The sequence below is a fragment of the Ascaphus truei genome, chromosome 8 (genome assembly GCF_040206685.1).
Source record: "Ascaphus truei isolate aAscTru1 chromosome 8, aAscTru1.hap1, whole genome shotgun sequence".
In the NCBI taxonomy this organism is placed as follows: domain Eukaryota; kingdom Metazoa; phylum Chordata; class Amphibia; order Anura; family Ascaphidae; genus Ascaphus; species Ascaphus truei.
Genome location: NC_134490.1, coordinates 62,627,975 through 62,644,460, shown reverse-complemented (window position 1 = coordinate 62,644,460; position 16,486 = coordinate 62,627,975). Strand labels below are relative to the sequence as shown.

The 16,486-nt window shown below is 43.4% G+C and overlaps 2 protein-coding genes across 6 annotated transcripts in view; one reads left to right on the top strand and one right to left on the bottom strand.

Moving 5' to 3' along the window:
• The window catches only part of ENTPD7 (ectonucleoside triphosphate diphosphohydrolase 7), a 46,508-nt gene extending 33,661 nt beyond the window's left edge, over nt 1-12,847 (top strand). For all 5 annotated transcript variants that reach the window (XM_075612303.1, XM_075612299.1, XM_075612300.1 and 2 more), the window contains exons 6-13: nt 355-458; nt 908-967; nt 1,667-1,815; nt 2,553-2,719; nt 2,929-3,253; nt 3,356-3,441; nt 9,890-10,051; nt 10,480-12,847. In XM_075612303.1, the coding sequence (XP_075468418.1) occupies nt 355-458; nt 908-967; nt 1,667-1,815; nt 2,553-2,719; nt 2,929-3,253; nt 3,356-3,441; nt 9,890-10,051; nt 10,480-10,711 (1,285 nt within the window). In that variant the 3' untranslated portion in view covers nt 10,712-12,847. The remainder of the gene's footprint in view (nt 1-354; nt 459-907; nt 968-1,666; nt 1,816-2,552; nt 2,720-2,928; nt 3,254-3,355; nt 3,442-9,889; nt 10,052-10,479) is intronic.
• Nucleotides 11,965-16,442, bottom strand: ATP6V0E2 (ATPase H+ transporting V0 subunit e2). Its single transcript, XM_075612314.1, has 4 exons — nt 15,926-16,442; nt 15,206-15,253; nt 14,656-14,776; nt 11,965-14,076 (listed from the first exon to the last, which is right to left on the bottom strand). Exons 1-3 carry the CDS (start codon nt 16,027-16,029, stop codon nt 14,683-14,685), a joined length of 246 nt encoding a protein of 81 aa, XP_075468429.1. The 5' UTR covers nt 16,030-16,442; the 3' UTR covers nt 11,965-14,076; nt 14,656-14,682.
• Nucleotides 16,443-16,486: the final 44 nt, after the last annotated feature.

Below are 16,486 nucleotides of genomic sequence, written 5' to 3'. Positions count from 1 at the left end.
CGAAATCTGTTTTGTCCTGATTACAAAATCGATATTTTTGAAGGAATTTCAGTCCCCACTCTTCTCTTTCCTACTGTTCCCATAGATCTGCTTGTTACCGTGAGGTTATATGACCTTTTTTGTAGCTTGTGTATGGGGTATGTGCCTAATATTTGGGATTTTAAATCGCTGATTGCCACATGCATAACCTGGTAACATGGAAGATCGTGTGCTAAGTTCTGCGCGTTATGGAGGGTAGAAGTTAGGTCTGATCTCTGGTTCACTGGCGTCCCTTGGTTGGCGGGATGTAAAGGAATGAGATCAGGTTTTGTATTTAATAACCTGTATTTATAGTGTTGTCTATACCTCTCACAGCCAACAGGCAGCCATTCTTCTGGACCTAGTAAAGGATGTGCCCCAGGAGTTTGACTTCCTTTTCTCGGAGGCCCATGCGGAGGTCATCTCAGGAAAACAAGAAGGTATTGGAATAGTGATATATACGTGGCTAGGAAAATATGTAATGTGGGCTCTCTTTGACGTATTTCCTGGACTCTGAAACTAAAGCACATCTGCTATATTAACATTTATATGTGGAATGTTTGCAATCCATTGGTAAACAGTATGGCCAATTGATTCACAAGTTACAAATGATATCTTCTGTATGCAGTGTAGTAAGCAGTGCCACTTTTGCTCAGAGCTATATATGTTAAGAAAATAATAGGCCCTATATGACACAAAATCCATGTAATTAACATGCTTGATTGAACGACTTTTTCAATCCTGAGCATGTAACATTAGTAAACTGTTCCGTCTTTCTTGTAGAATATATGTCTCAGTAGCGATGAGACAAAGTCTTTAATTTGAATTGGATTTCTCACTCTTTCATTGAACACTTTAATACTTGCATACTGTTTTCTGAAACTTTCAGGTGTGTATGCGTGGATCAGTATTAACTTTGTTCTTGGCCGTTTCGACCACGTCGTTGATGGTGAGTAAGAAGTATGTTTTGGTTTAATGAAAAAATGTATGCTTGTTTCATTGAACAATGTTACTTACCGAGCAACAAAAAGGTGGTGAATGATTTGTGAACCAGATGTGCAGCTATTTGAATGTTTGGCGCCATGAATTGTCAGCATGAAGAATATATAAATACTTTGTAGCTTGCCCACTCCTCGGGATTTCCGGATTGTGTGTGCTGGGTATGTTGTTGTTGATGGTCCCAAACCTGCAGTGCCAGGAGAAATCATACATGCAGCGTTCCTTCATCACTAAACAGTGACATTTTTGTAATGTCGAGGAAAGCAGCTTCCATGTTTTTATATAGTTCCTTTATCAAGACCCCATTATCAGAAGTTAGTGTGGCCAAGTCTTCCTGATAACGCTGTATAGTCTGAGTGTTTGGTTAGTTTATGCCTTACTTAAACTGCAGACCTTAAGTTTCCATTGCCAACTACTTATTAACATTTGTACATAAACATGAAATTAAAGCATATTTCAAATATTCAGCAATCCTTTTTTTTTTGTCCTTGGATATTTTCAGTGGAATAAGAATTTAGTCACAAACCCTGTTGGAGAATAGACGTCTGCCTTCTTCCCGTCATAATCCTTTGCGTAGACTGTAATAATGATATTGTGATGTTATGTTCCGGTTTTGCCCAATACCGCTGGTAATATCTTGTTTGTTTAGGGGAGGAGGCTGTTGTTGCGGTGACTCTAGGTAAACAAGAGGAGCACCACATCGTTCGCAAGCGGACAGTAGGAGTCCTAGATATGGGTGGTGGTTCTCTCCAAATTGCCTATGAGGTTCCAACCACGATGACACCTTCTGCAGAGCATGTACGTACAGTGTGCTGAGGAGGGGACCCGTTTCTTCACCTCCACATGTATCCATAGCTGTACAAAGTCGTCGCAAACAGCATGATGATAAGAATGCAGACACTCCGGTCACTCACATTGTCAAAAGCACTTTAAAAAAAAATTAAAAATTATATTTTGTTTTTAAATCCAGTGGATCTGCTTCCTCATCTAAAATGTCATCATTTCTCAATACACTGCAGTTTGCCTTTGCCTGTGAAAGTTCCCCAACAGGATCTGCACTCCTTTATTTAGAGATTGGTATCACATACTAAAAGGGATTATAGAGTGTTTGGCAAGCGTGTTGATTGACAATGTAAACATCGCACTTTTTTTGGTTTAAATGCCATGTTAAATATCTGTTTTCTTATATTTTGACTTCTTTTGAGCAAAGTTAAAATGTTGAACTTATTGTTGGTATAAATATGCCTTACAGGAGCAACATGTGAACTAAATGATTGTGCGTAGAACGCAGAGGAATACACCAACAGCAGAGCTATAAATATTTCTTGTTACACATTAAAGCTTCTGGCAGATATGATGAGGATGTACATGAAATCTGAATTTTGACTCGCATGTTATATCAAGTCAAGAGCTAGATAACGATGAAACGAATGCACTCAATTTGTGAACATGACCAAACAATACATTATATATAATGTTTTTTTTTTTATCTTTGGACTTCTGCTAATAAGTACTTTGTCTCACACACGTTTTAGGAGGAAGTTGCAAAAACGATGCTGGCAGAGTTCAACTTGGGCTGCGACTTACAACATACAGAGCATGTGTACCGTGTCTATGTTACAACATTCCTGGGCTTCGGCGGGAACTTTGCACGGCAGCGTTATGAAGACGCGATATTCAATGAGACAGTGACAAAAAACAGGTATATTGTGTAGTGACTGATGTGCCAATCTGCCTTCTCTTGGCTAAGTGTTGCATGATCTAATGATAGAGAAATGAATAACCCATGCATATTGTTTTTGCTCTGCGTACATTCTCATGGCCTTCAACTTTCATTTGCTTAAGCTACGATATTGTCCATGAACATGTTGATTACAGTACCTTAATTAAAATGCTTTTCTGCTTTTCTAGAGTGCTGGGGCAGCAGACAGGTATAAATCCCAAAACACCATTTTTGGATCCTTGTTTGCCCATTGGATTGTCAGACAAAGTTCACAGACGAAACCAGGACCTTCATGTTCTTGGGAAAGGAAACTGGGACAGCTGCCGGCAGCTGCTGGAACCTCTGCTGTTAAAGTCTAACGACAGTCAGGCCTATCTGAATGGGGTTTACCAGCCCACCATTGACTTCTCGAACAGCGAGTTCTATGGTTTCTCTGAATTCTACTACTGTACAGAAGATGTTCTACGTATGGGAGGCCAATACAACAGCCACAACTTCGCTAAAGCAGCACAGGTACCTGTACTCTGAACAAAGCATTTGCCCAATCTCCTCTCCATAATATTGTGTGCAGCTTTTATCTTATGTTTAGCATTCTTCCGATTTTTGTCTTGTTAGGACTACTGTAACATGGCTTGGACAACATTAACTGAGAGATTCAACAATGGTCTTTATTCTTCTCATGCTGACCAGCATCGGTTAAAGTAAGCTTCTTCTCTGCTACAAGTACAGTGCTCAGCGGTATATACTGAATACAGCAAGTTTCATCAGAGATAACAATTCAGTTTTATAAATAAACACTTGCTAGACTAATCCATAAAATTGTGCAATTGATGCATAAGGTGGGGAAAATTGTAGGAATTACTTGTGTAATAGAAGTGCCAGTGATGCTAGAAGGGCTTTATTTACCCAGTTATGAAGCCAATTGAACCACCTTCTTTGTATATTTGTTACTTGGGTAATATAAATCAATTATGTTCAATGCTTTTGTGCCTTCAGGCACATTGCAGAACAGATGTAAACAGCATTATTTGAATGCTTGAGGTACTCTTGACTCACATGTACGTATAATTTTATTTACCTAGCGTCGACCATATACGCTGCGCTTTAAAATATTACAATGGGAGGTAAATGCGTACAAAAAATGGTAATAAATGCAACAGGTAAATTACAACATAAGGCTAAAGGAGACTGTCACAAAGAGCTTACAATCTGCATTCTGTTGGCAGGCTTGCTGACACATTAGGAGTAGGAAATGCACTATTGAAGGAAAAATGTGGTCAAGTGCATCTGGAATTTGTAGTAGAGGCGGAGAAAGTTTCAGCTGCTTCTTTTAAGAGGTGGAGTTTCAGCTGGGCTGTGTATGTGGACAGTGAAGGTACTTGATAAATATTGGGTGGAAGAGCGTTCCATAGGTAGGGCGAGATTGGTGAGAAAGGTTTAAGATGGGAGAGGGCTGTAGAGGTGAAAGTTGCAAAGATTGAGACCACGTTGGGTAGAGAGTGGAAGAGACGAGTAGGTGTGTAACGAGAGATCAGAGTTGATAGATATATGAAGGTGCAGAGGAGTGTAGAGCCTTAAAAGTAAGGAGGTGAATGTTGTTGTTCATACAGAAATTAATCTGAAGACAACAGAGAGAGTTCAGGAGGTCGGAAGTAGATACACGCCTAGAAGAGCAGGAGATGATTAGAGCAGCAGCATTTTGAATGGACTGTAAAGGAGACAGATGTGAGGCAGGGAGGCCAGATAAAAGAATGTTACAGTATTCCATACGGGAGAGAACAAGGGCATACACTAGTGTTTTAGTGGTAGTGGAATATAAGAAGGGGCGAATTGTAGCAATGTTGCGAAGGAAAACGAGCCAAGATTTAGTAACGCTATATGTGGGGAGAAGGAATGGGTGGAGTCGAATGTAACCCGTAGGCAGAGTGCGTGCGAGACTGGGTGGTTTGTTGTGAACAATGGGACCTGGTTTGGGAAGGAATATGCGAAGTTCTGTTTTAGCCATGCTAAGCTTGAGGTGATGAAGGGCCATCCAGGGAGATTAGCACTCAGTCATTTTTGACTGGACTGTGGGTGTAAGGTCGGGTGCAGATTAATATAGTTGTGTATCATCGGCATAGAGATTACAGGTGAATCCGAAGGCGTCAATGAGGTCTCCCAGTGAGAGGGTATATAGAGAGGAGAGTAAGGGCCCTAAAATTGAGTCTTGAGATACGCCTACAGAGTTCCATAGAGGTCAAGGAGGAGTTGGTGTAAGAGACACATGAAGCAATGGTGAGAGAGGTAGGAGAGAGCAGTGCCACGGATGCCAAGAGCGTGAAGAACGTGTAGGAGAAGAGGGTCGTCAACACTATCGAAAGCTGAGGAGAGGTAAAGAAGAATCAGAATGTAGTTGTTGCCGTGAGATTTGGCAATATGGAGGTCATTAGCTACTTTGGGGAGTGCGGTTTCTGTAGAGTATGCTGCGCGGAAGCCTGATTTGAGAGGGTCAATTAGGTTATGTGAGTTAAGAAAGTGAAGTATACACAAAGAAGTAATACGTTCCAGAAGTTTAGAGGGAAAGAGGGAGCCGGCGATAGATAGAAGGGGCAGTAGGGTGTAGGGTGTTATTCTTAAGATTAGATGTAACAATAGTTTGTTTTAAAGAGAGATGGGAATGTACTAGAACAGCGGTGCGCAATCTGTGGGGCGCGACCCCCAGGGGGGGCGCGAGACTGCCGACGGGGGGCGCGGGGTTTACAGAGGCCCCGCGCGCTTCCCGAAGGCACTTAAATTAAGTGCCGGGGGAGCTGCAGGGCCTCTGTAAACCATACTTACCCGTGGCTCCGGCGGCTTCCTCCCGGCGTCGCCATGGCAACGCGGCGTCAAACTGACGCTGCGAGGTCATGTGACGTCACGTTGCTATGGCAACGTGACGTCATTACGCCGGAGCGCGGGTAAGTTGGGGTTGGGGGGGGCGCGGGAGCGAGGGGACAGCCGTCAGGGGGGCGCAGGGAAAAAAGTTTGCGCCCCCCTGTACTAGAATACAGTGATGAGTTAAAGATGTTAGTGAGGATGGGGACCATGGTAGAAGCGTTGGGTTTCAGGAGATGGGAGGGAATGGTGTCAAGGCCACATGTGGTGAAGGTTCAGGAGTGGTGCTTCTTCTGGAGCGGAGACAAAGTAAGATGGAGGAGGATTAGGAAGGAGTATGGAAGGGACAGAGGGGGTTTCTTTACAGATAGTTTCCACCTTGCCCTTGAAATAATCAGCAACGTTTTGAGGTGTAATGGAAGGAGTGGAGCATGGTATGGCAGGAGGTCAAAGAACTTTGTGAAGGACAGAGAAGGGTTTAATTGATGCTTATTTATAAGAGAGTTGAAGTAACCCTGTTTGGCAAGAAAATGAGCAGAGTTAAAGCAGTGTTGATCGAATTCCAGGGGAGCGTTGTCGATACCCAAAAAAAGGAAATATATATAGTGTAACACAGTGGTAATCAAAATATAAGGGGTTGCCAAATCACTACTCACAAGTGAAGTAGAATTTAAAGCATTGATTCTGTCTGGAACTGTGAATCATCCCAGTCAGGTGTGTTATATAGGGTCAGCAATCTCATGAAAAAGAGAAAACAGCCATGATACAGATAGAATAACAAAATTTATAAAAAGGTCACGAATGGAGGCTTACATAAATCTTAAAAGTAAAGGCAGTATACAGCTGGGTCTTTAGTGCGTCGCAGACTCTCACCGCCCGGTACACACTGCTCACAGCTCTCGCGTGTGTAGACACCGTGACGTCACTTCCGGATCGTGTCGTTAAAGCAGGACAGAATAAATTTGTAGTGAAGGAAATCAGCCTGTGTGTGACTTCCTCCAATGATGTTCAGCGGAACGAGTGTAAGAAACGTGTCTGTGTATTTAGCCAGGGTTGTGGGCTGGAGTGCCGTCTGTGTCAGTGTACAAGAGGAGCATACTGGTCGAGTGAGAAAGCAAGGACCGTGTTGTAAGTTGTGACAACTGTTTGGGTCAGTGCTTGGTGGTAGTAAAGAACTTTGATTTTAGACTGAATTCCAAGGACTCTGAAGGTCAATGAAATGCAGGTTGTGAGTATAGCAGGGAGAGGCTGGAGGTTGTGTGAGGAGTGTGTGAGAGAGAAAATGCGATGAGGTTATGATCAGAGTGGGAAAGAAGAGATTGGCTAAGAAACCATTTAGTGAAGACGAGGTCAAGGAAGTGGCCTTCCCTGTGGGTGCTAGAAGCAGTCCATTGGAGGAGACCAAAGGTGGAAGTGAGATGCCCAGGACTTAGATGGGTCATCAATGTGACAGTTAAAGTCTCCTAAGAGGAGAGTGCGTGAGTCCGAAGAGAGGAAGAAGGATAACCAGGATTACAAATTGGAAAGGAAATTAGTGTGAGAGGATGTAGCGTTAGGTGGTCTGTAAATTACAGCAATACGCAGAGAGAGTAGAGGGAAAGGGTGAATAGTATGGGTCTCAAAGGATGAGAATGTCTGGGAAGCAGGTTTAAGTAGGGGCTGAAACTTGGTACGCAGAGACGTATTCCCAATCCACCCCCACGTGATGTCCCAAATGAGCGATATATGTGAGAGAAGGAAAGACTCCCATAGAATAGAGCTGTCTCCAGGGCAGAGTCCAAGTGTGCGAGCTAAGTTTCTGAAAGTGTGAAGAGAGCAAGAGAGGAACAGGTCATGTACAGCTAATGTTTTGTTAGAGCGCACATGAAGCAGGGGTTGAGCTGGAAATAGATATCGGGTTGGAGGCGTTAGCTATTACAGGTGAGAAGGTTGGCAGTTGAGAGAAAGTGAGGATATGGAAGGAGCCAAGGTTTGGAGAAATGTCTCCAGCTACCAAGAGGAGGAGGGCTAGTGACAGGAGATGAGAGATTTATAGGAGCATATGCTTTTGAGGAGAGGAGGTAGGTGGCAGAAGTGAGTGCAAGAATCAGTGGAGTTCATGAGTGCAAAGAAGGGGAGAGAAGAGCAGGAGGTGTGTATAGTAAGGCCTCGTCCATAGTACAAGATACGAAGCGAGCTACAGAGCTTGTGCTACAAACGTGTGTATTCCAAAACGCATGGCCATAGTGAGCGCAAGCTTGCACGTGAGATACAAGGATACCAAAAGCAGAGGAGACAAACTTGTTTGCCATTGCAGCGAGACAGGCTGGTCATGTGAACGGCTAACAGCAAATGAAAATTTAGAAAGCTACTGTTCAAATGACTTTTTGTCAGTGGAGTTGTGCTTGCTGTGAGAATATGGACAACTCAACTATTGAAAATTGGATTTCTGAGGTTTACAAAAGTGAACCTTTAATTCATACCATGACAGAAATATCAATGATAATTTATGGAGAGAAATTTCTGATGTATTGTCCATTACTTGTATATTATTGTTAAAAAAAAAAATGAAAAAAAATGTGTACAATGCTTATTTTAATGCATCACATTTTATAATTTTTTTATTTAACAAGGCATGATTTCATGCATGACAGTGTATATATGTTTGCAGAATACTTCTGTAAATTGCATGGCATTATAGCATTTTATTATTTGCTAAAGGCGTGTTCTCATGCATGACACTTCCTTGACACGCCCCTACCACGTAATGACCACGCCCACCTCCTCGCTCTCCAAAAACCTACAGTCCACACATCGCCGGAAAGGAAAGCTCGCGCGAGGCAAGTAGCACTGTAGCGCTCGCTATGGACAAAGCCTAAGGAGAGCTGTGAGCTAGGTTAGAGGAAGATAGTGTGATTGAGAAGATGTTGCAGCATACAGAAGGAAAAGAAGGGTGAGCATAATGAAGGATATGATCGTAAGGAAAGCAAGGTGTGGTGATTGTGAGCAAAAAAGGTAGAAGTATTGAGAGAGACTGGGGCAGATGAAGCTGGAGGACGGTAATAGTGCAAAGTGTAGAGAAGAGAGATCGCAGAAAGCTGTGCAGTAATATCCTCATGTAGATGACGGTTCCAGGCAGATTAAAGTCCACTTCCGGACAATACCCGACTAGCACCCTCTCTATCCACCTTTAAGACCCACCTTAAGACACATTTGCTTAAAGAAGCGTATGAATAGCACTGTGGATAATCCTGAACACATGATACATAAGCTTGGCCCCCTGCAGACGCTCTTACTAGAATTCCCTCCTACTGTATCTATACGTTCCCCTACCTACCAATTAGACTGTAAGCTGCTCGGAGCAGGGACTCCACTTCCTTAATGTTACTTTTATGTCTGAAGCACTTATTCCCATAACCTGTTATTTATATTATTTGTTATTTTATATGATTACAACATGTATCACTACTGTGAAGCGCTATGTACATTTATGGCGCTATATAAATAAAGACATACAATGCTTCCTGTGTAACTCAAGACACGTAACAATATTCACTTTTTAAAATATGAACACTTCTTCAGATAGGCAAATGACAGGCTGCAAAAGTGTGGCATTTGAATAGCCGCACTGGCTCTGCTGCAAGCAGTTCATGTTGGCTGTTTATTTTTGTTTGTACATTTTAGAAAAGGGCTGATATGCAGTTGCTGATTTTTATTTTATTTGTTTCTCAATACAAATATTTATAATAAAGCTCTATCCCCACTGGGATCCCCTGCTGCAAAGTGATCTAATCTTAGGCCTGGGACATAGTGGGATCAGCCTTGCTGATCCGTGCTGAGGCGCGCTCACGCTCAGCACTGAGACCCTGCAGCCGCAATGAGAGCGGCTTTAGCAGGGGCTTGCGCATGCTTCCGCATGCTTGCGGAAGCGTGTGTCTCACCAAGATTTCAGATTTGGCGCTCGCCGGAGCGCAGGGCCGGTCACGTGAGCGGTTCGCCAATGAGGGCGAACCAGCTTCGTGACATCACTGGCCCGCCCCCAGACACGCCCACGGACGGCGCACGCTCTAAAGCCAGGGAAAGCACCGCTTTCCCTGAGCCTCAGCGTGCCTCCGCACGGACAAGTGTCTATGTCCCAGGCCTAATAAACAATTTCCTGATCATGAGATTACCATGTGTGTATTGACACATTTCATGAAAACAATTAATAGCACGTGTGTTTGTGCCATCATATGATGTCATCTATGCTGTATGTTTAGTTTTCTGCTAAGTGTCCCCGTACCATTAGTTCTTATGTATTGTTCTATTTTTGTCCAGGTATCAGTGTTTTAAATCGGCGTGGATGTACAAAGTTCTACATGACGGTTTCCACTTCCCGTACAGTTACCCAAACCTCAAGACTGCCCAGCTGGTATACGACAAGGAAGTGCAGTGGACACTGGGTGCAATGCTGTACAAAACCCGCTTTCTTCCACTCAGGTAATGCAGAGGAACCCAGTAAAGCAGGAGTGAGCAACTTCCGTCCTCAAAGGCCACCAACAGGCCAGATTTTCAGGATATCCCTGCTTCAGCACAGGTGGTGGTCTTCGACTGAGCTACTGATTGAGCCACCTGTACTGACGCAGGGATATTCTAAAAACCTGACCTGTTGGTGGCTCTTGAGGACTGGGAGTTGCCCACCCCTACTGTAGTCACATCTCCTTTCCATGTTCATTGGCGGTATCCATGGATTTTGATGTAAAACTTCTTTATCCAGGTTTCCTCCGCATATTTCAGCATGGATGATGTATTGCTTACAGCTTAGTGTTGAAGTAGCACTCATTAGTAAGAATGCCCCTGAATGCACATCTGTGTTTGTTATCAGTGAGGAAATGTATTGTCTTCATAAAATGGTGTTGTTTCTACAGGGATATCCGCCAGGAGAACTCTCGGCCTTCCCACGTGAGCTGGTTCAGGTTCTCCTTCGTCTATAACCACTATCTCTTCTTTGCCTGCATTCTTGTCGTACTGCTGGCCATCGTCCTGTACATCTTGAGGCTTCGACGCATACACAGACGTCAGACTCGGGCCTCTGTACTCAACTTGCTTTGGATGGAGGAGGGTGTGCATTCGACAGCAGAACCTGGCATCTCTAGATAAGACCGCCAAGTTAAAAGTCGGATAGCTGTGCACTGCCACCAGTTTTAAGATCTCTGCTGCTAAACACCCAATAATCCCCCTACCAAGGATGGAGGTTTTGCAGCTATTCTATAGCTAAGGGCTACGTGTTACTGCCTTCCAGAAGCAGTTCTTAAATACAGGGCCATGTTATTTTTGCTATTCTTTTATTTGTTGTCTGTCAGTACCAACTACCCTCCAAAAAATATTTATAGCCAATAGGAAACTGTTCTCTACGTGTAAGATGCACCACTATTGGTATTGGTTATTAAAGTGGGGTAAAGGGCCATCACGGGTACAGATAAAACCAGTCTCCTTGGAAACCTCCAATAACATATTATTAGGTCTCTACTTTAGGGTGTTCATTTCTGTAGATGAGGAAGGACATACGTAAACATCAAACTTTGTTTTCAATTCTATTTACAACACACAGATTTTAAACGCTGATCTAAAACAAAATATGAAACAACAAGGGAAATATTTGGAAGTGCAGTGTTTAAGAGGCTAGAAGACTGTCTGGCTTCTGTGGACAGGTCCACAGTTTATATCACTTTGGGGCATTTCCTCCAGTACTATATGTTGGACACCCTTCAATTCAACATATTTGACTACATTCAGTCTTTTTGGACTTGTCGATACCTCCTTAGTAAGAGTGTTTACATCGTATGGTGACTGAACATAACAGTAATCCAACTTTATATACAGTATCTCTGTTTATAGAGGCAATTTTGTGGTTTTACTACACCCATTAAGCAGCGTTACTGTATACAGGGAGCAAATGCCTCCAATCACTATGAATTCATATTTATAGTTTATTACATATAAATTATAATCTCCAGAACATTGCTATTTTACATGAAGACTCAAAGCTGCTCACATTCCCAGGTTATCTTCTTCTATTAAGATCTGGGAGTCTGGGATAGAAGCAGCTCAGGTGGTAAATATTTCATGGAATGACCAATCATGATGTGAGTGAGCGCAGACTTGCCTGTAAGAGTGTGGAGACAGCCGCGTGTAAAACATGACTTATTTTGTATGACTTTTCTACCTTTATGTACTAAATGGATACAAACCAAAGCTGAAAACTATGAACTACCTGTACGCAACTCACATTCAATGTTTGACACTCCTCAATGCTGTGAATAGCTTAATTTACACCAGCTGTGAAGCATTTCAGAATATGTTACCTGCTGAATGAAAGGTAACTTGTCCTTCGTTCTTTTTTTCCTCTGAAATGTGTTTGATTGTATGTGAGAGAGGGCTATCGGTGTATGTGTTATTGTATTTGTAATAGTCTTCATTTGTATCTCTCCTTTCCTGATGATTGATGTCTGTTTTTGGTGTCGTGTTGTCCATGGGTGTAAAACGGAAAGTATCTCACTGCCTTTTGTATGCAAAAAAAAATATCTATACACTCGTTGCGCCATCCACCAAATTGTGACGATTGATCAGTATTGGATACAAGTAGAATATTATGTACAAATAAATTCAGCGTATGTGATGGGTTGAAGATTAAGCGGAGCTCTGATTAACAACTAAATGTGAAAGTACAGCACTGATGTAATAACACAATGTATACACAGTATAATACATCAAGTTTATTTCACGGTTAATAAATAATACTAATACTTTCACAATGAATAAAGTGTACATTATTTCAAATAAAGCCCTCATGGTCCTGCTTCCATTAATCATTTTTGTTCTCATTATGCCTTGCCATTGAATAATAATGCTGCTCTCGCCTTCAGACTGTCTTACAGACAATAATGTTGTGTGTTCTGTCCATGTCCGACCTGCATTTATAAATCACGTAAATTAATCTAACCAATGTGTTTTACATAACTACACTCCTTAACCCAGTCAGTGCCAGATGGATGAGGCCAACCCCAACACTGTTGGACATGAAACTAGTACCACCCCCAGTGTAATCTCTAATAGTGGAAGCCCATGTGGTCACAGAATTTCAGTCACTTGCTCTTGGAGAAACACGATTCAAGTATTGTTGATAAGATTGTTGGATTTATACCACCAACAAAATCTGTAATGCCATTGTATGACCTGATAACGGATTTTCAGATAAGCACAATGTTTTTACAAGGTATGAGTTATTGGCATTACTTATTTTTAACAAAAACAGGTAATTATTGGTCAGTGACTCTTTCATTGTGTATAGAATTTACCAAAATGATAATCGGATCATCTAACTCCGTCTTCAATTGAGCCACCTGTGCTGAAGCAGGGATATCCTGTAAACCTGACCTGTGGGTAGCCCTTGAGGACTGGTGTTGGCCACCCCTGATCTAACAATGATGAATATAATTGGTCAACAGCACCCCCACCCCCCACCCCCCATTCTTTCTGACAACTTTATTTTGCACTTTTCCTGGCATATCCTTTGTCCACGCAGAAGACGTATTGCAGCTATAACACATTATCCTCTTTAGCAGGGGTGCGCAAAGTTTTTGTTTTTTGCTGCGCCCCCCCCCGTGCGCCAGCCCCAGCGCTCGCACCCCCCCCCCCCTCTCCAGTGACCCGGTGTCAAATGTGACGTTACATCACGTGACCCAGCAGCAGCATTTGACGTGCGTTATCATGATGACACGTCATCACTTGACACCACGTTGTCATGGCGACGTGACCAGAAGCCGGCTGAATCCCGCTAAGTTGAGTTTGCAGAGGTCTCGTGCGATCCCCCAGCATTTAATTTAAATGCCTCGGGGAAGAGCGCGGGGCCTCTGCAACCACCCACGCACCCCTGCTCTACAGCAGGGGAGCGCAATCTTTTTTTCCCTGTGCCCCCCTGCTGGCTCCCCCCGTTACCTCGACTCCGGTGTTCTGAGTGTCATGCTGCCATGGTAACGTGATGTCACATGACCCCACAGCGTCATTTCATGACGTGTTGCCATGGCGACGCATCTCCAGAAACCGTCTGAGCCAAGGTAAGTGCAGTTTTGTTTAGTTTAAAGGGGCCTGCGCCACTTCCCCGCCATTTAATAAGTGCCTTCGGGAAGCGTGCGGGGCCTCTGGACTTACAATCTCAGGGGCGCGCCCACCTGCTCTATAGAACAGAAACAATTCGCTTTATGTGGGAGGTAGATGTTAAGGTAACCAAAACACACACAAATAATACAACATCCAGTAATGTCCAGGATATAATATCTTCGTATGGTGGGCTGCTGGGTTCCTGTAAGCAGGTGTCGTCTTCAACCTGGTTCTCTTATTGTAAAGTGTCTTTCGTATAATTTTACCGTGATGCAAAACAAGACTTTCTCCAGTGCAGGAATGATGAGGACGATCGTATACTACCAAATGTGTCTTTAACAATAAATAGGGGAAATAAGGAAAATCTAGGAGAGAAGATAATAAAATGCATTACTAACTATACAAAAGGACACGCAATGGTTAATGTCCCCCCCCCGCCGGGCGCGCGTGTCACAGTGATGACTGGGACCGCAGCCTAAGGCTGCCTCACATTTTAATCTGGTCTGTAACTGTTACATAAGCCTATAATATATATTTTCTTTAACTGTGCATGCAATGTCTTGTATATAATGTATACCCTGTTCACTTATGTAACTATGTGTATGCATGTATTATTTATCTTAACTATGCCCAGGACATACTTGAAAACGAGAGGTAACTCTCAATGTATTACTTCCTGGTAAAACATTTTATAAATAAATAAAGTTCTCAGCTGCACATCTGTATGCACTGGTTGATTGCAACTATTGAGTGTTCTATTAGAGGAGTGGCCAACTCCAGTCCTCAAGGACCACCAACAGGTCAGGTTTGAAGGATATCCCTGCTTCAGCACAGGTGGCTCAGCCATTGTCTGAGCTACTAATTGGGCCACCTATGCTGAAGCAGAGCTATCCTTAAAACCTGACCTGTTGGTGACCCTTGCTCTATTACATTCAATACAGTACCTTGGATGATGTGGAGCTCCAGGCCATTCATTCCCACAGGAATCGCACATACCAGATGGTCTCGTTTTTTAGTTGGGGTCCAAACAGGGGATTCACCTGAGCCAAGATGGCCACCAGCCAGCTGTGACAGAAAGAAGCATCAGCGACGCACAACGAAGCATCAGCAACGCACAACAACACTTTAAGTATACAGTATTCTGTCACCCAACGGCAACATGAATTATTGTGCATCCCTCTCTGCTGCAGCATAACCATGTTATTCTAATACGATATTAGCATGCTGAGGTCTGCTGAGGAACCAGAACAAACCCCGTCTGGGGGAAGAGAAGCCAGCGTCCATTCTGGTGAAAGGTATCCCCAATTAAATATTATATCAAATGGCCTGGTAAATATGTATTACTGTTCAGCTCCAAGTAATAGATGAATGAGAAAAAGATTCCAGGGAATTATTTAGAGACAAGCCCCTATCATGCATTTAGCCCACACACCCTGAATCGGTGTGTTACTGCTACCCTCACAATGATGTAAGAGGTAGATGGAGTATACTTACAAGAGGTAGCAGCAGACAGCTGTTGTTACCAACATGGTTATGATAACACTGAAAGAGATAGAAAGGACCCAATAAATATTATTGCATTTGTTCCTATTGTATTTAAAGTGTAAACTGTGTAAGGTGTTTTTGTGCTATGACCATTAAATCCGGATTCCTGAGGCAGATTATGGAAGTTATTCTACATAACATATTCACCCTCTCATATCACAAAACACCCATATATATTGGCCGAAGTCGGTTTGATTCTCCGTGTCAGCTCCTTGTGACCTTGGGCAAATCAATCGGCCTGTGCCTCAGGCACCAAAAGTAGATTGTAAGCTCTACAGGGCAGACTTATTGTGCCTGCCAAACTCTATGTACATTGCATATATATTAGATGTACACACAAAGATTTGGATCTGTCCAACAGAAGGATGCTGGTAACCAGAGTCATAGGAACATTATTAAAGGGAAAAAACCCCACTCAGTTTTCAGGACCCACTGAATATGGTCTGCCCCTCGCCCACTAACTTCAATTTCCACGGTAAAGAAACCACAGCGAAGCCCCTGAACTGATTTGCATCTGATAATAAAACCAGAGAATTCATCCACGGTAATTACCAGAAGCAGCGATTTCTCAGCCCTCTACAGTAAAACCGGTGGGGGGAGGGGGGGTAACAGAAGGCCCCTGTGCTAAGCACAGACCAGGGGGTGACCGGGGACATGATGAATTCTTACCCTCGATTAGGTCCCTTGGGAACGAACCAAGGAGCCGCAAAACCGATCAGGCCCCAGAAGGTTGTGAAGATTATCATGGGGACGGTGAAGGAGTGCGCCGTCATCCTGAGCGATGTGCGCCGGGGAAACGCTGCACAACTCGGTCACAAGCCAATAGGGACTGTGTGATCAGGTTGCAGCGCTCTGATCGAACGCTGAGATTGCGATGGAACCCTGGAATAGAACGCGGAGATTGCGATGGAACCCTGGAATAGAACGCCGAGATTGCGATGGAACCCTGGAATAGAACGCCGAGATTGCGATGGAACCCTGGAATAGAACGCTGAGATTGCGATGGAACCCTGGAATAGAACGCTGAGATTGCGATGGAACCCTGGAATAGAACGCTGAGATTGCGATGGAACCCTGGAATAGAACGCTGAGATTGCGATGGAACCCTGGAATAGAACGCTGAGATCGCGATGGTGCTTGGTGAATCTGTCTGTATTAAACCATAAAGGATAAAAGACGATGGGGCTGCGTCTTTTCCTGATGCTCCTCCCTAAAGCTGTCACCGAGATC